Source organism: Tachyglossus aculeatus, chromosome 1, assembly GCF_015852505.1.
Source record: "Tachyglossus aculeatus isolate mTacAcu1 chromosome 1, mTacAcu1.pri, whole genome shotgun sequence".
Lineage (NCBI taxonomy): Eukaryota > Metazoa > Chordata > Mammalia > Monotremata > Tachyglossidae > Tachyglossus > Tachyglossus aculeatus.
This window is the reverse complement of record NC_052066.1, coordinates 123,739,024-123,764,690: the sequence shown is the minus strand read 5'-3', so window position 1 is coordinate 123,764,690 and position 25,667 is coordinate 123,739,024. Positions and strand designations below refer to the sequence as shown.

Sequence of the window (25,667 nt, the reverse complement as noted above, 5' to 3'; positions counted from 1 at the left end):
ATCCATAAGGTTTTCTTGGTAAAAATACAGAAGGGGTTTACCATTGCCTTCTTCCGCGCAGTAAACTTGTGTCTCTGCCCTCAACTCTCTCCCAAGCTGCTGCTGCTGCCTAGCATAGGTGGGTTTTGACTTGTAACAGATTGCCTTCCACTAGCTAGCCACTCCCCAAGGTAGGAAAGGAATGGGTATGCCCCCGCTTGACTCTCCCTCTCATAGCCGAGACTTAGTACAGTGCTCTGCACATAGTAAGTGCTCAATAAATACGATTAATTGATTGGTAGAATGCTGGAAACTATCCAGGTGCGATCCCAAGAGGGGTTTGTGTTGAGTACCAAAATTAATTCATAAAATTTAACTGGTAGTTGCCCTTTGAATGGCCCCCTCTGCTCTTTGACTTCTTCCTTTCACTGAGTAACGACAACCTTAAAAGTAAAACAGTCAGATTTTCTGTTGAATTGGGCTTTAAATCCTTGTATGTCTCCTAGTCCTTTTCTAGCAAGGCTTCCTATGACCATGTATAGAATTTTCCCCTACTCAAGCTGCCTTGTAAAAATTGTGAAGAAAACCCTTGAAATTAACCTCACATTAAGATTCTATTGATGTTCATTTTCATCCTTAAGAGTGGAAGGTAATATTTTTGTGTGTATGAAGTGCTATTCAAATCTGTCAAATGTCCTGCCAGGGTATTAGCGAAATGCTGTTGGTGAAGTAAGTCAAGGCTATTTGGCTTCATTACCGAAGAAGTTATTTACTGGTGTACAAATCAATCAATCAATGTCGTATTTATTGAGCGCTTACTGTGTGCAGAGCACTGTACTAAGTGCTTGGGAAGTACAAGTTGGCAACATATAGAGACAGTCCCTACCCAACAGTGGGCTCACAGTCTAGAAGGGGGAGACAGAGAACAAAACCAAACATATTAACAAAATAAAATAGAATAGATATGTACAAGTAAAATGTCTCAGTAACTCCACATAATATGTCACAACCTTATCAAAGAAGGAGGGAATGCTGCAGACAGAACAACCCGTAAAATTATTTTCTTGAGCACATCACCCCCTGTCGATGATGAAGTCCTCCAAAGCAGAGAGAACCTACTAATTTATGAAGATATGGTACTCATTTTACATGTGAGGAAGTCACCATTGCAGCCAGACATGCAAAATGTTGAAGTTAATGGAGCCTGATAATATAGAGAGGCAGCATGGCTCAGTGGAAAGAGCCTGGACTTGGGAGTCAGAAGTCATGGGTTCTAATCCCAGCTCTGCCACTTATCAGCTGTGTGACTTTGGGCAAGTCACTTAAGTTCTCTGTGACTAAGTTCCGTCATCTGTAAAATGTTTATTAAGACAGCCCCACATGGGACAAAATGATCACTTTGTATCCCCTCCAGCTCTTAGAACAGTGCTTGGCACACAGTAAGCACTTGACAAATACCATTATTATTATTATACCTGCTTCTGAGCATGGAGGGGATGACATACCCACAGTAATAGTAATAATAGAGGCATTTATTAAGCGCTTAATGTGTGCAAAGCACTGTTCTAAGCACTGGGGAGGTTACAAGTTGATCAGGTTGTCCCATGGAGGGCGCACACTCTTAATCCCCATTTTACAGATAAGGTAACTGAGGCACAGAGGAGTGCATTGACTTGCCCAAAGTCACACAGCTGACAATTAGCGGAGCTGGGATTTGAACCCATGACCTCTGACTCCAAAGCCCGTGTTCTCTGATCTATAAACATGGAAGCTCGGCACACAGTAAGTGCTCAATAAATATGATTGAATGAATTAATGCTCTTCTCTGTGGTATTTATTGAGCTCTTACGTTGCAGAGCTTGTAAACTTATGAAGATATTTTCCCCAGGCATTCACGCCCTATCTAGACTTTCTATTCCATCTCTCAATTCCCCCTACCCTGCTCTCTCTGCTGAATTCAGTTCCCTTGCTCCTACTTCCTGCGTCAGCCACGCGCCCTTATCACTCGATCACCTCCACAGTATACTTCCTCTGCTCCAGCACTCTGGTAGAGTGTGGAGTCATAAGTGTGATTAAAACTGGTAATGCATCAGTCTATTCAAGGGAAACCCTTTCCAATCAAAGATCTCCCTCCGATTTCAGCAGTGAACCAAACATTGTGGCTCAGTGGAAAGAGCCCGGGCTGGGGAATCAGAGGTCATTATTCAAACTGCGTCCTCTAAACCTCTGTATGATATATTGGTCTTTTCAGCTATACTTCTGCACCTGGACAGAATCTTAATGTCAGGCATCACGTTTGAAACTGAAAGAATGGCACTGGGCTTCAGTTCGGACTGAAAGGTTAAAGAACTGAAGTGCTAAATTGTGAGACTTGGATCCAAGATTAACACCCCCTCTGACTCCTAGAGAAGTGTTAATTACAGACTATACTTAACATCAAGTGGCAAGGCAGGTTTTCAAACAACAAAGTCCTGGATTTATGTCATTCAGTTAGCGTAGATTTTCTACTCTCAGTGGAAAGAGCTCAGGTTTTGGAGTCAGACGTCGTGGGTTCAAATCCCGGCTCTGCCAATTGTCAGCTATGTGACTTTGGGCACGTCATTTAACTTCTCTGGGCCTCCGTGACCTCATCTGTAAAATGGGGATTAAGACTGTGAGCCCCCCATGGGACAACCCAATCACCTTGTAACCTCCCCAACGCTTAGAACAGTGCTTTGCACATAGTAAGCGCTTAACAAATGCCATCATTATTATTATTCTTATTACTCACCTTAACCTAACTTCAGTAGGTAAGATGTGAAGAGATTGGATGAAAGAGGAGCAGCGTGATGTAGTGACAAGATCACGGGCTTGGGAGTCAAAGGACTTGAGTTCTAATCCCAGCTCTACCTCTTGTCCGCTGTGTGACCTTGGGCAAGCCACTTAACTTCTGTGCCTCAGTTCTCATCTGTAAAATGGGGATTAAGACTATGAGCCCCACATGGGACAACCTGATTACCTTGTATCCACCTCAGTGCTTAGAACAGTGCTTGGCACATAGTAAGCACTTAAATACCATTATTATTATTATTAGGAAAGTAGAAAGTGCAAACAAGAAATCAAGAAGAAATTCATTCAATCATATTTATTGAGCGCTTACTGTGTGCAGAGCACTGTACTAAGCGCTTTGGAAGTACAAGTTGGCAACATATAGAGACAGTCATCATCATCATCAAGCGTATTTATTGAACGCTTACTGTGTGCAGAGCACTGTACTAAGCGCTCGGGAAGTACAAGTTGGCAACATATAGAGACAGTCCCTACCCAAAAGTGGGCTCACAGTCCTTACCCAACAGTGGGCTCACAGTCGGACAATGCTGGAAAACAGCTGAGGTAAATGGATCAACCGGGCATGCTGCAGCTAAATAAGAGAGTGATTTTTTTTTTTTTATCTGAACCTTCAAGAGGTTCACAAAAGAGGAATTAACAAAAATAGTGCAAACAACAAACACTTTATTCCAACAAGGAGCAATCTTTGGGCCTACGTGATGTGGGCAGGATCTCCCTGTCTCCTGTCTCTCCCAAATTTAGTCCATATTTCACCCTTCTGCCCAGGTTATTTTTCTGCAAAACTATTCAGTGTGTTTCTCCATTCAAGACCCTCCAGTGATTGCCATCCACCTCTGTATCAAATAGAATCTCCTCACCATAGGCTTTAAACTACTCCATCACCTTGCACCCACCTACTTTACTTTCCTCATTTCCTGCTACAACGTGCCGCACACTTTGCTCCTCTAATGCCAACCTAATCACTGGACTTCAGTCTCTTGTGTCTCGTTGCCGACCACTCGTCGAAGTCCTGCCTCTGGCCAGGAACACACTCCCTCTTCATACCCGAAAGATGATAACTCTCCACACCCTCAAAGCCTTAGCACAGCACTGCCAAGAAGCCTTCCCTGACTAAGCCCTCATTTCCTTTCTCCCAGCCTCTTCTACTTATACTCTTATACTTGAATTTACACCGTCTTCTCACCCCTCCATCAGCCTCACAGCACTTATGTACATATCGGTAATTTACGTATTGATATTACTATCTGTTTCGCCCTCTAGACTGTAAACTTGTTGTGAGCAGAGTGCATATAGCTCTCTACCAATAGTGTTATATTGTTTTCTCCCAAGTGCTTAGCACAGTGCTGTACACACAGTAAGCACACAATATATACCATTGATTGTTTGATCTCTAGCCTCACATCAGCCTTTTCAGCCGCACTTGCCCCATCATCCCATTATTTTACTTGTACATATCTATTCTATTTATTTTATTTTGTTAATATGTTTGGTTTTGTTCTCTGTCTCCCCCTTCTAGACTGTGAGCCCACTGTTGGGTAGGGACTGTCTCTATATGTTGCCAACTTGTACTTCTCAAGCGCTTAGTACAGTGCTCTGCACACAGTAAGCACTCAATAAATACGATTGATCGATTGATCACCCCCAGTGTCTGTGTATATTTTTGTACATATATTGATACATTTGAATATGTAGTGTTTATGTATACAAATAAGTAAGCTTAAATATACATAAAATATAGTATATACATATTGCTATAAAAAGTCCTACACGATAGTGGCAATTTATATTGTCATCCTTGTCACAAAATGACATTCATGATTAGTCCTGTTATTTTTAATTGTATTTATTTTTATATTATAATTAAAGAGATAGTTTTCTAATCCTAATGGATTTCCTTGAAAGAACATTTTCCTCTATTTTACTTTTGTACAGTTTTACCAATGATTTCTTTCTTTTAAATATTCCATATGAAAAACAGTAGACAAAGCCCAAACTATTAGTCTTGACATTAGAAGTAAATGTATCAGTCTTTGCCTTTGCATTAAAAGTGTGGTCTATTGGTTAGAGTATGGGACAGGAAGCCAGAAGGACCTGGGCTCTAATTCCAGCTCTGCCACTTGTCTGCTGTGAGACCTTGGGCAAGTCACTTCACTTCTCTGGGCTTCAGTTACCTCATGTGGAAAATGGGGATTAAGACTGTGAGCTCCATGTAGGACTGGACTTTAGAAATTCATTTCTAAAGTTAATTAAGGTTAGCTTAAAATAAGATGACTCCATTTTAAATATTTATAAATCCCATCACTTAAAATGTAGTTGTCAGAGAATTTGTTTAATTTTTCATCTAAAAAAATCCTCAAAATTCAAAGTGCATCTGAGCATCCTTTTTGGCATTCACTTGTAAGCTACCATTATCATACGTACAATCCAGTATATTAAGTGCCTTCATGAGCATGGTGCTGGGCTAAGTGCTACCCCTTAGTGGGTAGGAACCGTCTCTATGTGTTGCCAACTTGTACTTCCCAAGTGCTTAGTACAGTGCTCTGCACACAGTAGGTGCTCAATAAATACGATTGTATGAATAAAGAAATAAAATGCACATACTTCCTATTTTTTCAGCGTTGTGAGATATGCAGCACTGACACGTGTACATCTAAGTGAATATAACACTGATTTTTGTCATGATGACATTGAGGACAGTGTTGGTTACCCCCCACCCCTTCCATCCAAGCCCCTTAGGCAAAGAAATTATCAATTGTGGTCCTAATACACATACAATTTACAACAGATTGAGAGAACGCTTTCTTGGAAATCCGCTAGATTCATCATGGCTCTGCTGATTAAGTTTGATTGGTTAGAACAGAGAGCAGGATGTAATAGATGTGAGTGAGGCCAAGGGAATTACGACAAAATTTATTTTTTTTCCTTAAGTTGCCTTTTTTCAGAGCAGTGGAATTTTTCATCAGAGATAAATATGAAAAGAAGAAGTACTACGACAAAAATGCGGTTAATGTTGCCAGTGTAAGTAAAATTTTCCTTACCATGATTATTTTGTGTGTTCATATCATTTCAAAGCCTGAAAGAGGAATTGAGTATTAACTAGCCTGCTTTGCATTTAATTTGAGATAGTTAAAAAGTACACATAGCAAAATGTGTTTAAGACTGGGCTACATTTGTTTTTGGTGTATTGGGAGGATTGTGCAAAAATGATTGTTTAATAGTAAACTGTGTAGCTAAATTCTTTAAGCTTGCAGCAGGATAAAGAGGATTTAATATGAGGAAGCTTTTGTCTTTCTCAACATAATTTGGGAGAGAACCAAAAATTTATGCAGAGATGAATCTGAAAATTTAATAAAAGGAAAATTTAGTTGGGAAAAGGTATTTGAAATATTTGAAGTATTTGAAGCATTTAAATGAGAAAATCGGACTAGGTAGTTTGACGATACATGTAAAAATCAGCCTGATTATCTTTAATTGTGTATTTCCACTGACTTTCTGGTATTTTATGAAGTAGACAGAATGAAAGTTTTCTCCTGGTGCATGTACAGAGAAGTCTAGTAAATGGTTATTTAATTGTATATAATAGAGGGAGAAGTAGTGCAAAAGTAGGGCAGTTAAGTCATGGGGGCAGACTAGGTGTTCTTAAATATGACAATTTGTGAAGTTCAAATGGCTCTACGGGTAGGTGATGATTTATTATGTGACTTTTGGCAAGTCACTTAGCTCTTTTCTGAAAATGAAAATACCTTGAATTTTCCACGGTAATAGGAGCGAGCAATGATCAGTGGCCTACCCTCATTTTATCCAGTTGCCTATTTTTTTTTCTCCCAAATTTACCCAACTGTGTGTGTTAAGTTTCTTAGCCTTCCTGTGTCCTGACATTTCACCCACGGAACCAGAAAAGATGGCAAGAAAGCCTCTGTTGCTCCACTCTGTCCTCTGAGTCCAGAAAAAACCCAGAGACCTGTGAGCAGATTCCTGCTCATAGTACCTAACTGCTCTGTTAACTGGGGAAAGTATTAGACTAAGATTTTGGAATCTTAAAACATCTTGCTATAATAACCTCAATGAAGAGCAGAAGGAGCATTTTACCAAAATAAAACTTTGGGAAGAAGTAAGGAGTTGGACCAATCAACAACATTCACAGAACAACTACCCTTGGCAAAATCCAGTGCTAAACATAGGCTAGACTCCTTATGGGGGCTCAACATGAACTCTGGTGAGCACGCTTAATAGAGAACTTCCAAATAAAATAATGGCCAGCAAATATTTTACTCAGAAGGATAATTGATCTCATTAGGTCCGAATGCCTAATGGGAAATGCAGTTTTTCCCCTTTCTTCCTTAATAACTCCCTTGCTACCTCCAATAAGGACCTCTGATTGGATGCTTTGAAGTCACACAGCTGATACCAAAGACCGACTGCCACATTGCTTCCTTTTTGGCACACCCAAGACTAGTGCAGTTTGGGTGTGGATGCCACATTGGCACTCCAGACCAACTAAAGATTTACATAGTTATCGTGTTATCCAACCTCTACTGCTGACACCTAGACCAATCCAACATTCAATCAGTTGTATTTTTTGAGTGCTTACTGTTGGAAGAGCATTGTACCAAACACTTGGAGTAGTACAATACAATAGTACAGTACAATACAAAGTTGGTAGACACATTCCCTAACCACAGTGAGCATGCAGTCTAGAGGGGGAAACAGGCAATAATTTAAATAAATTACTAATAATATGTAGATATGTGCAGAAGCACTGCGAGGTTGAGGGTGGGGTGAATACCAGTTGCCCAAAGGTCGCAGATTTGTGCGTGTAGATGACGTAGAAGGGAGAGGGAGCCCGGAAAAAGAGGGCTTAATTGGGGAAAGTCTTTTGAGGAGATGTACCTTAATAAGGCTTTGAAGGTGTGGAGGGTAGTGGTCTGGTGTATACGGATAGAGAGGGAGTTTCAGGCCAGAGAGAGGATGTGGAAAAGGGGGGTTGGTGGTGAGATAAAGAGTGGCACTCTTTATCTGGTGACACTGACGGAGAGAAGTGTGAGTTAAGGTAGGAAGGGGCAAGCTGATTTACTGGTAAGGAGTTTTTATAGCAGAGCAACGAATGGACTGCAGGGGGAAGAAGCAGGAGGCAGAGAGGTCAGCAAGGAGACAGATATAGTAGTCAAGGTGGAATAAGATAAGTGCTTGGATCAGCACAGAAGTTTGGATAGAGAGGAAAGGTGGGCTTTTGTGATGTGAAGGTAGAACTGACAGGATTTGGTGACAGATTGAATATATGAATTGAATGAGAGAGATGAGTCGAGGATAACCTCAAGCTTATGGGCTTGTGAAATAGGGAAGGTTGTGGTATTGTCTACATGGATGGGGAAGGGCAGGGGTTGGGTGGATAGATGAGTTCTGTTTGGACATATTCAATTTGAGGTGTCAGCAGGACATCCTAAAGGTAGGAGGATATCTGAGACTGAAGAGAGGTCAGGGCTGGAGATGTAGGTCTGAAAGTCATCCACATAGAAATGGTAGTTGAAGCCACGGAGTTAAGTGAGTTCTCCAAAAGAGTGGGTGTAGGTGGAGAACAGAAGGTGACCCAGAAAAGAGCCTTAAGGGACTCCCACAGTTAGAGGGTAGAAAGCAGAGGAGGAGCTTGTAAAAGAGACTGAGAAGGAGCAGTCAGAGAGATAGGAGAACCAGGAAAGGATAGTGTCAGTGAAGCCAAGGTTGGATACAGTTTCCTGGATAAGGGGGTAGTCCACAGTGTCAAAGGCAGCTGAGAGGTCTAGGATGATTAAACTGGAGTGGAGACTGTCATATTTGGTGAGAAAAAAATCATTGGTTACCTTAAGGCTGTTTCTGTGGCATCAAGGTGGCAGGAACCAGATTGGAGGGGGTCAAGGGGAGAATTGGATGAGAGAAAGAGCAGACAGCAGGTGTAAACAACTTTCTCAAGGAGTTTAGAGAGAAAGTAGGTAGGAGGGAGATGGAGCGGTATCTGGACAGAGCTGAAGAGAAGCAGGAGAGATATTAGGGAGTTGACTCCAAATAGATTAAATTTTGTTAGTAAGGTATGTAACGCAGGTGCCGCATCTAGCTCCTTGTGCAATTCCACGAGAGTCAGTTACAGCCCATTCTCAATATCAAATGGCAAAGAAAGATTATGAACAGTGAAATTATGGAATGTAGTTAATCTCCTAGCATCAAAGCCATACTCACCTTAACACAGTTGTGCTGGGTGGGACATGTGAGAAGAATGAGCGACAGCAAGATTCCCAAACAACTGTTGTTTGAAATTTGAAATTAAGACCCGCACACGAGAAGGGATGGAGGAAACATTTGAAGAAGCTGATAAAACAAAGCCTCATACAATCCCGCATACCATATGGAAGTGGAGTTACGCATGGCACCCTGCTATCAAGGAGTGAAGTTCATCATAAGCGAACTATACCATCAGTGGCATCTCTTTCAAATAGGTTATCTATATACTCGTATATGTTTGTATGTGTAAGCATTTTTGCCTAGCGGAAAGAGTACCTACCAGGGAGTCAGAGGGCCTAGGGTCTAATCCCGGCCCCAGGACTTTCCTGATGTGGTACCCTGGGCAAGACACTACTTCTTTGGGCGTCAGTTTTCTCATCAACAAAATGTGGATTTGTTACCTGTTTTTGTTTTTAGTTTTTATCGTATTTGTTAAGCGCTTCCTATGTGCCAGGCACTGTACTAAGCACTGGGGTAGGTACAAACTAGTCAAGTTGGACACAGTCCATGACTCACTTGGGGCTCACAGTTTTAATCCCCAATTTAAAGAAAAGCTGACCAAGGCCCAAAGAAGTTGTGACTTGCCCAAGGTCACACAGCAGGCAGGTGGTGGAGCTGGAATTAGAACCAGGTTCTTCTGTCTCCCAGACCTGTGCTCTATCCACTAAGCTTTGCTGCTTCTTCCTCTACCCAAGTTGGACAGGGACTGTGACCAACCTGATTATCTTGTATGTACAGTGTTTGGCAAATGTCATAATTAGTATTATTCCTGTAGTTTATTGTCAAATCTCTCCCTCATGCTAGATAGTACTTTCCTTGAGGCCGTAGATCCTGGTGGCTAGATTCATTGTCATTTCCCAAGCATTTAGTACAGTTCTCGGCAACAGTGGATGCTCAAAAGATGCTATTGATGGATTGAAGAGAGGAGTCCTCACCAGTACAGGTGCTTATAGTGAGAATCTGGAGGTGAAATGGTGAGAGAGATATTAGGGACAGGTTGAAGACTGGAAGGAGATGGGTGTCAAAGAGCTAACAGACCAGAAAGCCATCATTTTGTGTCCTTTCAGCCCTGATTGGAAACTCTCAGGCCTAGCCAGAGTCTGGGATGAGCAACACTTGGCAGGCCAGCTCAGAAAACTGTGGTGGCCATTGCCCCTGTGTAGTGGGCGCCTACTTTCCCCTGCACAGCCTCTGGGCTCAGGCTTCTTTCACAAATGACTGCAGCCTGCTCAGCTCCCCAGCTTTTGGTGAGATCTGAAGGGGTTGAGGTCCCCTCTGGTCTGGTGGTGGTGGTGGTGAGGTTGGATCAGTATTAATTGCCCACAGAGGCAATTAATGATGATGATGAATCTTTCATCATCATCATCAATCGTATTTATTGAGCGCTTACTGTGTGCAGAGCACTGTACTAAGCGCTTGGGAAGTACAAATTGGCAACATATAGAGACAGTCCCTACCCAACAGTGGGCTCACAGTCTAAAAGCGGGAGACAGAGAACAAAACCAAACATACTAACAAAATAAAATAAATAGAATAGATATGTAGAAGCAAAATAAATAAATAGAGTAATAAATATGTACAAACATATATACATACATACAGGTGCTGTGGGGAAGGGAAGGAGGTAAGATGGGGGGGATGGAGGGGGAACGAGGGGGAGAGGAAGGAAGGGGCTCAGTCTGGGAAGGCCTCCTGGAGGAGGTGAGCTCTCAGTAGGGCCTTTCCATCTTCATGGTCCTCCAGGCTACTTGTTTCTCCACTAATCCCCTCCACCACCTGGTTACTGCAGAGCAGTGGGGGCATCTTTTCCGTAATGCTCTGGTAGGAAGCAACTAGACTGGATAGTTCCAAACTAGATTTCTGGCCCATTCTAGGCCCATCCTTGTGGTGCTAGCTCTGGTTAGAAGTATTTCCATACTTTTTTAAGTTTTTCCCCATTATCCAAAATGACCTAGGTTCAGTATCCCTCAAAATACCATTGTTTAGAAGTATTGCCTTCATTATTTTGCATTCATTTCTAAGTCTGATTGAATTTACTGTTACTTAGCTTTTTAAAGTGAATTATGCTTTGTATTTCAGAATAACTCTGGTAACTTAAACAGAGGCTCTGAGTGTAGTATATATAGATTTTGAACCGATTAATCTGTGATCAAAACATGTCAGAAATTAGGAAAAAATATTTTTTGTCTCATGGTGCATGCAAATTGGATTTTCCTTTCCTTGAGAAAGCAAAATGTAGGGTAAAAACAAAGTCCCCCAAATCTATATAAATTCTTAGAAAAACCCATCCCAGCGTGTTTTATTCTTATTAAAATAAAATTAAAATCTGTCTATCATCAGTGCACAGCTGAAGTGTCTCTAAACCATTCTGTTGAAGTGCTATTGGAGCATTCCCTTGCGTGTATGATATATAACTTGGTGTTTTAACTGCTATTGGTAGTTTTACAAATGGAAGAGAAGAAAGCTTTGCAACCAGATAATGAGAAAAACAGCTAGCAGTAATTGGTGAACAGTATTCTACACCATAATGGGTCAAAGGAGTGAAACAGTGAATTTAAAATAGAAGTCAGTCTTGAGTGAATGGAAGTAAATAGGTCTCTATTGTTTTCTTTCCCTGGGTGATATGTTCTTGTAATTATTCTGCAGCCTTTGAAAGCTACATTGTAGACATACCAAATTGAGACCTCTTTGAAAATACTTGGATTTTTTTTCTACCTTTTTCCTTCTCACTTTCGTTTTTTTTTTTTAGTCAAACAGTGGTTATTTATTGAGCAATAACAGTGGGTAGAGCACTGTCCTAAGCACTTGGTAAAGTTCAGTACAGTAGAGTTAGTAGACCTGATCCATGCCCACAAAGAGCTTAAAGTCTACAGGAGGAGGCAGGCATTAAAATAAATTTCAGATAGGGAAAATGGATATTTACTTAAGTGCTGTGGGGCTGACGTAAGTATCAAAATGCCTAAGGGGTGCGCAGCCAAGAGTAGAATTGTTGAAGCAGAAAGGGCAGATGGGGGAAAATGAGACCTTTGTCAGAGAAGGTCTCTTGGAGATGTGATTTTAGTAAGGCTTTGGAGGTGGTGGATTGCTTTTTTTAACATTATTATAAAAACTGCTTGTTTTTAATGTTATTTGTTAAGTGCCTACTATGTTTCAGTTAGTGTTCAAAGTGCTGGAGTGGATTCAAGATAATCAGGTTGGACTCGTGTCCTACATAGGGGCTCACATGTCCATGTCCAACTTGGACTCACAGTCGAAATTCCCATTTTACAGATGAGGTGACTGAGGCCCAGAGTGACTTGCCCAGAGTCACGCAACAGCCCTGCGGCGGAGCTGGGATTAGAACCCGGTTCCTCTGATTCCCAGCCCTGTGCTCAGTCCAATAGGCCACGCTGCTATGAAGGTGGAGAGAGTTCCAGGCCAGGGGAGGGATGTGGGCAAGGGGCAGGTAGGATAGATGAGATCAAGGTACAGAGATTGTTTTGGTGATAGAGGAGCTGTGTGGATTGAGTTATAGTTGGAAATCCCAGAGGTAAAGTAGGAAGAGGGAGATTGCTGGTTGAGTACCTTAAAACTCATAAGGACTTTCTCTTTGCAGTTGGATGGCAACTAATGGAGACTTTTTGAGAAGTGAAGAGATCTAGACTGAATGGTTTTCAGAAAAATCTAGGCAGCAGACATTTGTCCCAGGCATAAACTATCATTGTTTGGAAAAAGGCCAAGTCAAGATTAAATGGAGCTTTCTAAAGTAGTCAAACAACAGTGTTTAGAGCAGACGACATTTACGAGAATAAGTCTTCTAGAGATTTGCATTCTAGTAACCAGAACAATTACTGAAGTGTAAATAAAGATAAAAACAAATGAGTAACCCATGACGGAAACATGCTTAAGAGGCACAAAATGCCAAGTGTGTGCACTCTTTTAGAGTGTTTCTGGAATTTTGGAATTCCCTTAAGAAAGTTTTATGGAAGAGCAGAATTTTTAGTAGAGGTTTTGAAATTGTTCTGAATAAGTGAAGAGGACCTTTCACCCAAGTTACTCTTATATTTAATGGAAGAGGTAGAATTTAAGAAAGGTTATATCAGACAGGGTACAGAGAGTAACCTTTCATGGGAATAAAGTGGGAAATGAAGAAAGGAAAGAAGGTGGTTTTCCTTGGCTTGTTGTGGACCGGGAATGTGTCAGCGAACTCTTTTGTACTGTACTCTCCCCAGCGTACTGTGCTCTGTGGACAGTAAGTGCTCAATAAATACGTTCATTGGTCAATTTCTGTAACCAAACAAGGGAAATATATAAGTAACTCTAGCAGGTGTGCACAGGCTTGTCAATGACTGTAAATTCGTTTTGGACGGGGAACGTGGGTACCAACTCTATTACAGGGTACTCTTCCAAGTGCTTAGTATAGTGCTTGACACACAGTAAGCGCTCAGTATATTTGATTCACTGATTCAGTCGTACTTTTTGAACACTTCCTGTGTGCAAAGCACTGTACTAAACACTTGAGTGATACATTCCCTAGCTCTCCATTGCTCAATACCACCGGCCCCTACTCTCCAGGGTTTCTCCTCTGTTTTCTCTTAGTTCTTCCTGTTTTTTGGTGGCAGGAGCCCATTGGCGAATTATCGAGGGCTGAATTTACATTTGCGGTCAAGACAGGTGTACCACATCTGCTTCTAAGTTGAAAAGGATCTTGACAAATCACTTTAAACATCCAAAGTCAAATGGTGGGCAAATTCTAATAATGTTCGAAGATGGAACTCAACCCAGCATTCCCAGTTATTAAACATTTCATTGGATTTTTGACCATAGTTAGGATGCCAGCCAGGATTAGGATTTAGGATAAAGTTAGCCTATAAGGTATTAACGGTCTTTTTGACTTGGCCCAAAATTGGCCTGAGATAATGAAGTGTTGATTTCTAGACTCGACCTTTAGGCATTTGTTTTTTATTTTGTTGTATAGTCAGAGAAAGGAAGGAAGCACCGTAAGAATGGCATTTTCAAAAGATCTGTGCTACAAATGGTTGTGAAAAATATCTTATATACTGAATTCAATTAACCTTTTAGTCTATCTTCCATTAAAAATGGGGAATAGCTAGCTAATGAACATATAAAAGCCTGTAAGTTAGATTTATTTCATTTTATGTAATATTTAACTGAATTTATCTTCCTCTTTGTTTCGATAACTTCAGAAATGGCACATGCTATATTTCTCCAAAAATTTCACTGTGACTGACTTAATAAGCTTCTTATACCTACCCCAGCACTTAGAACTGTGTTTGACACTTAGTAAGCACTTAACAAATACCATAAAGAAAAAAAAGTTAAACAACTTGCTCAGGGTCACACAGCAGACAAGCAGTGGAGCTGGGATTAGAACCCAGGTCTTCCTGCCTCAGAGGCCTGTGCTTTATCCAACTGGGTAAGTCAGCATGAGTGCCCGTTTGTCAGTCTTCTAGGCTGGGAGCCCGTTGTTGGGTAGGGACAGTCTCTATATGTCGCAAACTTGTACTTCCCAAGCGCTTAGTACAGTGCTCTGCACACAATAAGCGCTCAATAAATATGATTGAATGAATGAATGAATGCCCCACCTCTCCATTTCTCTAGGCAGAGCTAGAGACCAAAGTAAGGAGACAATGCCTAGGATTTTTCCTCCTCCTCAGTAGGACTGTGTCTCTCATTAGGAACTGTGGATTTTATAGTACATGGTCAGGGTTACTTGAAGGATATACTGGTGTTTTTAATTTACTGCTTAGACTGCCATCCTGCTCCTGCATGACTGTTTTGAAGATTCATGACAGTTGGCTAATTTAAAGTTTATAAAGTGCTTTGAGAAGCTTGGAGACAGGCACTAATATCAACATAGCAATTTATGTTGATATATATATCCTGAAACTCAAATCCCTCAGACGAGTGACTCAAAACTGGATACCTGAGGCATGTAAGGAATCCTGGGGCAACACGCATAAATACTTGCGTGTTATGGATTGAGCCTCTAGTTATCATTCAGTTTGGCAGCTCTTTCTTATATTGTAGCAATTGTAGTCTTCTCAAAACTCCCATAAAAATATTAAAGGACATCCTGGGCACTTGGAATTTGTCATTACATTCACTGTGCAAGAGAATCTCTTCCTACTACAAACCTCCCGTGCCATTAGTACATAATCTGTAAAATTGGGAAAACACAGGTCGAGAAGCATCAGAAAAGACTATGCTTGAACTACATACCTAAATCCGTACTCAAGGAGTAATAAACTCATTCTTTTTTGTTTTGTTTTTTTATAGTATTTAAGTACTTACTGTGGGTTAAGCATTGTTCCAAGCGCTGGAGTAGATTTCAGTTTAATCGGATTGGAAAGGTCTCTGTCCCCCATGGGCCTCAGTCTAAGTAGGAGCGAGACCATCTATTGAATCCTCATTTTCTCAGTGAGGTTACTGAGGCACAGAGGAGTTAAGTGGTTTGCCCAAGGTCACTCAGCAGGCAAGTGATGGAGCCAGGATTAGAGCCTGGATCCTCCGACTCCTAGGCCTGGGCTTTTCCATGAAGCCTTTCTGCCTCTCTAGTGGGATCCTGTTTATGGGCTTCTTATAGTTATGTATTTGGATGTGGGCTGCACTTTAAAAAAGGTACAAATTACTGATAATGTGACAGTTATTAAATTTTTAAAATAGTAACTGTAAAGAGATTCTAGTAACTAGAAATATCTATTAGTGTGATGTTAGCAAGCAGACCTTCCCCAAGGACAGGTGGTCCAAAATCAGGGAAAGGAAGAGACAGGAAGGGGAGTCACAAATACATCACACTCAGTGTTTCTCTCTCCTTTTCCTCCATCTCCACCCCTCCCTCAGGAGTCACAAATACTTCACACTCAGTGTTTCTCACTCCTTTTCCTCCATCTCCACCTCTCCCTCCTTTCCAACACCTCTCACATCCCACCTTCCCACCGTCCCAACCAGACGGTGATCTTTCATTGAGATGTTGACTGCAACCTGAGAGGAAGAAAAGGCACATGCAGGTTATCCCAGTCCGCCCAAATTTTTACCAGGCTCTTGATTTGGGACACAGTTGTTCTTGCTAAGAAGCTGCGCCCTGGGACTTCAGGTATAGGAGAACTACTCTTTTCTAATTCTGATAGCACCTCACCTAGGCCTGCCAAACCTCAAGCAGTCACTGCCAGGAGAGAGCGAGGATGTAGTGTGTGTCTGTTTGCGTTTGTGTATTTTTGAGGTCAGTGTGTGACTATTGTCCTGACTGGCTAGACCAGGAGTGTCCAAATCCCAGTTTTAGAGCCACACGCAGCAGCTCCTCTCTTCTTGGGCGGCCTGCCGTGAAAGGTTAAGGAATACATGCTTTATAGCAGGCTGCGACCTAGTGCCGTTCCAGCTTTCTGAGTGTGACGACACCATCCCTGCCCTCGAGAGGTCACAGCACCCAGCCCCCCTCCCAGCCCCAGCCCTGGCAGCTGTCTCTTGATTATCCTTCCAGTGTAATATATTAAGATGCAGTGTTGAATTTTCTGACTTTTGAAGTGGAAAATGGCAGAGCTGGGGCATAAACACTAGCTGAAATGTTGATGCAGTAGAAGAAACACAGGTGGACCTTTTGGTCTTTCTTACCTCTCCTCCTCCAGGAGACTGCCATGGTGCTGATGGTTTTATGCTGGCCACTCCCTCTGCTAACACTTTCCCTTCCCTGAATTGCTCAAAAAAAAGAGAAGCAGCAGTGCCTAGTGGAGTCTGGGGTTGGAAGTCTGAAGGATCTGGGCTCCACCATTTGCCTGCTGTGTTACCTTGGGTAGGTCACTTCACTTCTCTGGGTCTCAGCTACCTCATCTGTTAAAAAAAGGGATTAAGATTGTGAGCCCCACATGGGACGTGGGCTGGGGCCAACTTGAATAGCTTGTATCCTTGGGAACGATATTTGCCTAGCCAGTCACTTATTACAGTTTTCAAAATTGCATTGCCAGAAGGGGGCATGGATAATTCAAGATAAACATTGCATTTTCTGTTGTATAAAAAAGGGTTTTGCTTTCATAAGAACATTTAATCAATTTTGGTTTTCAAGTACTCCCCCAAACGTTGGAAGCACCCTCCCCTTCACTCTCCACCAACCTCCCAGCCTCAGAAGTGTGGTATCTGTTAAGCATTTACTATGTACCAGGCACTATACTAAGGGCTGGGGTAGATACAAGCAAAATAGGTTGGACACAGACCCTGTCCCATGTGGGGTTCATAGTCTTAATCCCTATTTTGAAGATGAGGTATCTGAAGCACAGAGAAGTGAATTGACTTGCCCAAGGTCACAGAGCACATGAGTGGTAGAGCTGGGATTAGAACCCAGGTATTCTAATTCCCAGAACTGTGTTCTATCCACCAGGCCATCAGAAAGCGATGATGACTTAAAGAGCAGGGATAATGAGTAGGTCTATAGTGGCTAGAGAAATGACCTGAAAATTAGAGGGATGTGCATTCCGACTCTAATTCCAGCCCCACCACTTGTCTGCTGTGTGATCCTGGGGAAGTCAGTTCACTTCCCTGTGCCTCCATTACTTCATCTGTAGAAAGGGGATTAAGACTGTTGAGCCCCATGTGGGACAGGGACGGTGTCCAACCTGATTAGCTTCCAATGGCCTCTACTCCATCCTAGTCCTCCTCCACCTCTCATTTGCCTTCAAGGAAAAACTCCTAACTCTCGGCTTCAAAGCTCTCCATCACCTCACCCCCTCCTACCTCACCTCCCTTCTCTCCTTCTACAGCCAGGCCTGTACCCTCCGCTCCTCTGCTGCTGACCTCCTCACTGTACCTCGTTCTCTCCTGTCCCGCCGTCAACCCCTTGCCCATGTCCTTCCCCTGGCCTGGAATGCCCTCCTTCTGCACATCCGCCAAGCTAGCTCTCTTCCACCCTTCAAAGCCCTACTGAGAGCTCATCTCCTCCAGGAGGCCTTTCCAGACTACGCCCCCTTTTTCCTCTCCTATTCCCCATCGCCCCCCGTCCTACCTCCTTCCCCTCCCCACAGCACTTGTATATATTTGTACATAGTTATTACTCTATTTTACTTGTACATATTTACTACTCTATTTTATTAATGATGTGCATATAGTTATTATTCTACTTTGATGGTTTTGACACCTTTCTACATGTTTTGTTGCCTGTATCCCTCTTCTAGGCTGTGAGCCCGTTGTTGGGTAGGGACCATCTGTATATGTTGCCGACTTGTACTTCCCAAGAGCTTAGTACGGTCCCTGCACACAGTAAGCGCTCAGTAAATATGATTGAGTGAATGAATCTGCCTTAGACACTGACGACCACCTTCTTCTGGAAACATTATACAACCTCGGCTTCACTGAAGCTATCCTCTCCTGATTCTCCGATCTCTCTGGCCGCTCATTCCCAGTTACTTCTGTGGGCTTCTCCACTGTCTCCCACTCCCTAACTGTGGGGGTCCCTCAGGGTTCAGTTCTGGATCCCCTTCTGTTCTCCATCAACACACACTCCCTTGGAGAACTCATTTGCTCCCATGTCTTCAACTGCCACCTCTATGCAGATGATAGCCATATCTACAACTGTAGCCCTGATCTGATCGCTCTCCCTCTCTGCATTCTAGCATTTCCTCCTGCCTTCAAGACATCTCTACTTGGATATCCTCCCTTCACCTCAAACTTAATATGTCTAAAACAGAACTTCTTATCTTCCCCCAGAAACCCTGTCCTCCCCCTGACTTTTCCCATTCATTCAATTCATTGTCATATTTATTGAATGCTTACTGTGTGCAGAGCACTGTACTAAGCGCTTGGGAAGTGCAAGCTGGCAACATATAGAGGCGATCCCTATCCAGCAATGGGCTCACAGTCTAGAAGGGGAAGACAGACAATAAAACAAAACATGTGGACAGGTGTCAAATCATCAGAATAAATAGAAATAAAGCTAGATGCACATCATTAGCAAAATAAATAGAATAGTAAATATGTACAAGTAAAATAGAGTAATAAATCTGTACAAACATATGCAGGTGCTGTGGGGAGGGAAAGGTGGTAGGGTGGGGGGGGTGGGGAGGAGGAGAGGAAAAAGGGGGCTTAGTCTGGGAAGGCCTCCTGGAGGAGGTGAGCTCTCAGGGCTTTGAAGGGAGGAAGAGTGCTAACTTGGCTTGTGTGCGGAGGGAGGGCATTTCAGGCCAGGGGGAGGACGTGGGCCGGGAGTCGATGATGGGACAGGCGAGAACGAGGTACAGTGAGGAGGTTAGTGGCAGAGGAGCGGAGGGTGCGGGCTGGGCTGTAGAATGAGAGAAGGGAGGTGAGGTAGGAGGGGGTGAGGTGATGGAGAGTCTTGAAGCTGAGAGTGAGGAGATTTTGCCTGATGCATAGGTTGGTTGGTAGCCACTGGGGATTTTTCAGGAGGGGAGTAACATGCCCAGAGTGTTTCTGCTCAAAGATGATCCGGGCAGCAGCGTGAAGTAGAGACTGAAGTGTGGAGAGACAGGAGGATGGGAGAACAGAGAGGAGGTTGATGCAGTAATCCAGTCGGGATAGGATGAGAGATTGAACCAGCAGGGTAGCGGTTTGGATGGAGAGGAAAGGGCAGATCTTGGCGATGTTGCGGAGGTGAGACCGGCAGGTTTTGGTGACGGGTTGGGGTGAACGAGAGAGTGGAGTCAAGGATGACACCAAGTTTGCAGGCTCGTGAGACGGGAAGGATGGTAGTGCCATCTACAGTGATGGCTGTAAGTGGCACTATCATCCTTCCTGTTTCACAAGCCCATAGCCTTGGCATTATCCTTGACTCCTCTCTCTCATTCAACCCATATTTTCAATCCATCCCTATGTCTTGTCAGTTTTCCCTTCACAACATCGCTAAAATCTGTGCTTTCCTCTCAATGCAAACTGCTGCCATGTTAGTCAGTTATCACATTCCGCCTTGATTACTGTATCAGCCTCCTTGCTGACCTCCCAGCCTCCTGTCTCTTCCCACTCCAGTCCATACTTGGCTGCCTGGATCATTTTTTTATAAAAACCTTCATGCCATGTTTCTCCTTTCCTCAAAAGCCTCCAGTGGTTGCCCATGCCGCTTAGCAAAGCAGCACGGCCTAGTGGATAGAGCACGAGCCTGGGTGTATAGAACATCATGGGTTCTAATCCCAGCTCTGCAACTTGTCTTCCATGTGACCTTGGGCAAGTCACTTCACTTCTCTGGGCCTCAGTTCCCTCATCTGTAAAATGGGGATGGAGACTGTGAGCCCCACATGGGACAGGGACGGTGTCCAACCCAATTTGCTTGTATCCACCCCAGCACTTAGTACAGTGCTTGGCACATAGTATGTGCTTAACAAATACCAGTATTATTATTATTGTTATTATCCACCTCTGCATCAAACTCCTTTCCATTGACGTAAAAACACCTTGCCTCCTCCTGTCACCTCACCACTCTCCTACTACAACCCAGCCCACATACTTTGCTTCTTTAATGCTAACCTTCTCACTTTGCCTCTATTTCATCTATCTTTCTGCTTGCTGACCTCTTGCCTATGTCCTGCCTCTGGCCTGGAATGCTCTCCTCCTCAAATCCTACAAACAATTACTCTCCCCTGATTGAAAGCTTTATTGAAGGAATATCTCCTCCAAGAGGCCTTCTCTGCCTAAGCCCTCCTTTCCTCTTCTTGCTCTCCTTTCAGTGTCACCCTGACTTACTCCCTTCATTCATCCCCCCATCCCAAGGCACTTACGTACATATCTGTAATTTGTATCAATATTGGTCTCTCCCTCTCGACTGTAAGGTAGTTATGGGTAGGCAATATGTCTGTTATGGTACTCTCCCTAACTTAGTACATTGCTCTGCACACTGTAGATGTAATATGATTGACCGAGTATCTACTTTAGCACTTAGTATAGTGTCTGGCACATAGTAAGTGCTTAACAAATACCATAAAAACAGAGTAACCAAAACAAATGAAAAAAGTAAATAATTTTGAAATTCAGCTACTTTTAAATGCACCTTTAGAAAACAGTAGTTAAGAACAATTAGATCTTAATTGTCCCTAAATTGCACCAGATCTTTCCAATTCAAAATTTAGTTCCCAGGAAGCTTCAGATTTCGGGGCAGCATTTTGCGCTTTTCAGTACTGAACTCTGGATTAGTGATTTGAGGAAATCACTTTGGAACAAATGTTTTTTCCCACTGAAGTTTAATATAACTGTCCCCCGAACAGTACCTGTCGAACAAATAACTTTCATCTCCCATAACTGTTCACATTGCCAAGATCCGCCCTTTCCTCTCCATCCATACCGCTACCCTGCTCATTCAAGCTCTCATCCTATCCTGTCTGGACTACTGCATCAGCCTTCTCTCTGATCTCCCATCCTCGTGTCTCTCTCCACTTCAATCCATACTTCATGCTGCTGCCCGGATTATCTTTGTCCAGAAACGCTCTGATCATATCACTCCCCTCCTCAAAAATCTCCAGTGGCTACCAATCAATCTGTGCATCAGGCAGAAACTCCTCACCCTGGGCTTCAAGGCTGTCCATCACCTCGCCCCCTCCTACCTCACCTCCCTTCTCTCCTTCTACTGCCCAGCCCGCACCCTCCGCTCCTCCACCACTAATCTCCTCACTGTACCTCGCTCTCGCCTGTCCCGCCATCGACCCCCGGCCCACGTCATCCCCCGGGCCTGGAATGCTCTCCCTCTGCCCATCCGCCAAGCTAGCTCTCTTCCTCCCTTCAAGACCCTACTGAGAGCTCACCTCCTCCAGGAGGCCTTCCCAGACTGAGCCCCTTCCTTCCTCTCCCCCTCGTCCCCCTCTCCATCCCCCCATCTTACCTCCTTCCCTTCCCCACAGCACCTGTATATATGTATATATGTTTGTACATATTTATTACTCTATTTATTTATTTTATTTGTACATATGTATTCTATTTATTTTATTTTGTTAGTATGTTTGGTTTTGTTCTCTGTCTCCCCCTTTTAGACCGTGAGCCCACTGTTGGGTAGGGACTGTCTCTATATGTTGCCAATTTGTACTTCCCAAGCACTTAGTACAGTGCTCTGCACATAGTAAGCGCTCAATAAATACGATTGATGATGATGATATTTCATGAATATTTAATGTCTGTCTCCCCCTCTAGATTGTAAACGCATTGTGGGCAAGAAACATGTCTACCAACTCTATTATATTGTACTCTCTCAAGTGTTTAGTATAGTGCTCTGCACACAGTAAGCTCAATAAGTATTATTGATTGATGAGCACACTATTCAAAATCATCATTCATCCCCTCAGCCTTTAAATGATTGAACTTATATGATCTACCCCCAAGCCAGTAGGACCACTTCTTTTCCACATATTCCTTGCGGTCATGTGCCAGAAGACAACAAGGAACGTGCTTATTTGTAACTTCATTTTTTGGAAGCAACTTCAACCTTGCCGGACTGCGAGCCTAAGTGCAAACTCACGATTCATGAATAAGTAGCAATAATGTTCAGTAGGTACTCTAAAAACATTTTGTAGTACAGTGTTAATGATCAATATTAAGAAGACAGTTGTAACATTACTATGAACTGATAAGGTGACTAAATATTTTAAGTGAAATACAATTTTTGAGTCTAACAGTGGCTTACAGCACACTCCAAATTCAAGCAAATGGGTTTATATAGCTTCAGTGATTTTTCAGTGTGAGAATTGTACCTTTAATTGAAAGTCTGATCTATTAAGAGTTAAAAGAGTCCAAGAAATAATTTGTGAGTTTATGTCTTCAAATAATCCCTTGGATAATAGTGACTTTGGTGCTTTTTGCTCTAGGCCATTCTGCTCATATCCAGGCTTAACACATATAACAGTTCCTAGACCAAATTTCAGCATGCTATAATTTATAGATATATTAAAAGAAAAGGATAGATTCTGACCCTGGAGGGAACCTGAGTGTGGTTGAAATGTCGGTTTGCCCGAGGTCAGGATTTTTCAGACCATTAATACTATAGAAAAATTGTTCTTTGTTTCAATTTAAACCGATTTTAACAGAAAATTCCCGTGGTGAGAGAATAGGTGGATGTAGCAGGGTTCGGATATTACCGGGTGTCTGTAGTGGTAACTCTCCCAGTTCTTCAAACAGCCAAAATAATATAGACCCAACAGGCAATATGCTACAGATCAGTTCACAGCGCCCAGATGTGAGCCAGTCTTTTTTCCATACCTGGTTGCTTCCCATAAATTGTGTCCGTAATGGAAAGTGGCCTCAGCCTGTTAGTTAGATTCAGCCATTCTTCTTTGTCACTCTACCCTGAAAACACCAAATGGCTATCTCTGTAACTTCCTAAGAAAGGATTGATGGACTTAAGATTGCAAACTGAGGAGGAGTGATAGAGCAGACCTTATTCCTCACCCCCAAATCTATGTATACCAAGCCTGTTCTAGGTCCAGAGGTGGCCTAGCCCAGTTTTTTGGTGTTTCCCCCCCACCCACCCATTTCTCATCAATCGTATTTATTGAGTGCTTACTATGTGCAGAGCACTGTACTAAGCACTTGGGAAGTACAAATTGGCAACATATAGGGACAGTCCCTACCCAACAGTGGGCTCACAGTCTAAAAGGGGGAGACAGAGAACATTTCTGAAGATAACACTCGGGGAAATGCTGTTGTGCTTCAATCAGTCAATCAGTGAGTGATATTTATTACACACTTACTGTGCACAGAGCACTGTACTAAGAATTGGGAAGAGTACAGTACAAAGGAGAAGTATAGGCCGTCCCTTTCCACAGGGAGCTTACAGACAGGAGAGGGAGAGTGACTTTAAAATAAATTACAGATGGCTATGTACATAAGTGCTCTGGGGCTGGAGGAGGGTCATTATCAAAGTGTTTGAGGGAGAGGGTTTAGTTCAGTGCTCTGTAGACACTCCTCATCCTTCCGGCTAATTATATTGTTTATCATCTAGGACTAGCCTTTTTGCCCAACATGTATAATTTTGGAGAGATTATTTCAAATTGTTCTGTGTTTGGTGTCTGCCTGGAATGGGGAAAGCTGTCTGAATTGACACTTAAAAGGGGTCATGAATTTTGGTATCTGAAATACTATATTTTACCCTCTAGAATGTAAACTCTTTGTGTGCAGGGATCGTGGCTACCAACTCTGTTATATTGTACTTTCCAAGTGCTTAATAGAGAATTCTGCACTGATTGATTTCCCATCAATTTTAATCTTTTACGGTAGAGTAGTAATAAATCTAACATAGCACAGTAGCTAGAGCACGGGCCTTGGGAGTCAGTCCTGGGTTCTAATCCTGGCTCCACCACTTGTCTGCTCTGTGACCTTGGGCAAGTGACTTCACTTCTCTGGGCCTCAGTTACCTCATCTGTAAAATGGGGATTGAGACAGTGAGCCCCACGTGGGACAGGGACTGTGTCCAACCCGATTTGCTTGTGTCCAACTCCAGTGCTTAGTACAGTGCCTCACACATAGTGAGCGCTTAACAAATACCTCAGTTATTATTGAGAAGCAGCATGGCATAGTGGATAAGCCCGGGCCTGTGAGTCAGAAGGTCATGGGTTCTAATTCCGATCCCACCACTTGTCTGCTGTGTGACCATGGACGAGTGACTTAACTTCTCTGTGCCTCAGTTACCTCATCTGTAAAATGGGGATTAAGAATGTGAGCCCCACCTGGGACAACCTGATTACCTTGTATCCTCCCCAATGCTTAGAACAGTGCTTTGCACATAGTAAGCACTTAACAAATGCCATCATCATTATTATTATTATTATTAAAATGGAGGCAGTCCAGTGGCATTGCAAGCAAGTCTCTTGTACCAGATTTTGATTCTCTTAATTTCATGTTAGTTTTTTCCCCAAACATATTATTTTAATTAACATTAATTAATGCCTGGTGTGGGATGATCAATATCAAGAATCTTCAGAATTGGTTCTCATATAAGCACACATCAATTTACAGAAAAAAATTCTGAATTCTCACTTGTAGCTGGAAGTCAGCATTAAACAGAATGACAGTAGGATCGGATGAGAACTTGTCACTTAAATAATGTTGTTTTGACACGGCATAATGACCTATGCTGTAGTAGCTCCATTTATTTTAAAAATTTCCTTTTAGACACTATCGATATGATAGGGCGGAATGGAGATGTCAGTTTTATAGCTCTGAAAATCTACTGTACATTTTGTAAACTTATTTCAGTTGCAGTTTGGCAGTAAAAAGAGCACAAAGATAATGCTCCCATTAAAGTGATCAACTACACGTATAGAAATAGGCTAGGAAGAATGTGAAAATGTTTTTTAGATGAAGCCCATTTTCATGTATAAATTGCCTCTATTGCGATTATAACTGCTTCATAATACCTTTGGGTAATTCTGGAGGTACTGTGCTGGAAATAGTGGTAGTGCAAGCTGATCCTAGAAAAGAATGTGTATAAATTGCTTTGTAATAGGTCTTGCTGGCTAGCATTCAGGTGCTGTTTTTTATGAATCCACTCATTTTTTCTAGCAGCTTCTGCCTCTAAAATAGGGTTGATTAGAACTTTAATTAAATCCTTTCCCCTTCGAGGTCTCTCTTGGTTTTCATTCCTAAAATAATCTGTTACAGTGAATGAAAACAAAGACTATCTCTTCTCTCCCCTG

General features: G+C 42.5%; 1 protein-coding gene across 1 annotated transcript in view; it reads left to right on the top strand.

The window, feature by feature from the left end:
• The window catches only part of SMAP1 (small ArfGAP 1), a 216,309-nt gene that overhangs the window by 120,637 nt on the left and 70,005 nt on the right, over window positions 1-25,667 (top strand). Inside the window, exon 4 of the mRNA XM_038761762.1 lies at window positions 5,751-5,826. Within this exon, the coding sequence (XP_038617690.1) occupies window positions 5,751-5,826 (76 nt within the window). The remainder of the gene's footprint in view (window positions 1-5,750; window positions 5,827-25,667) is intronic.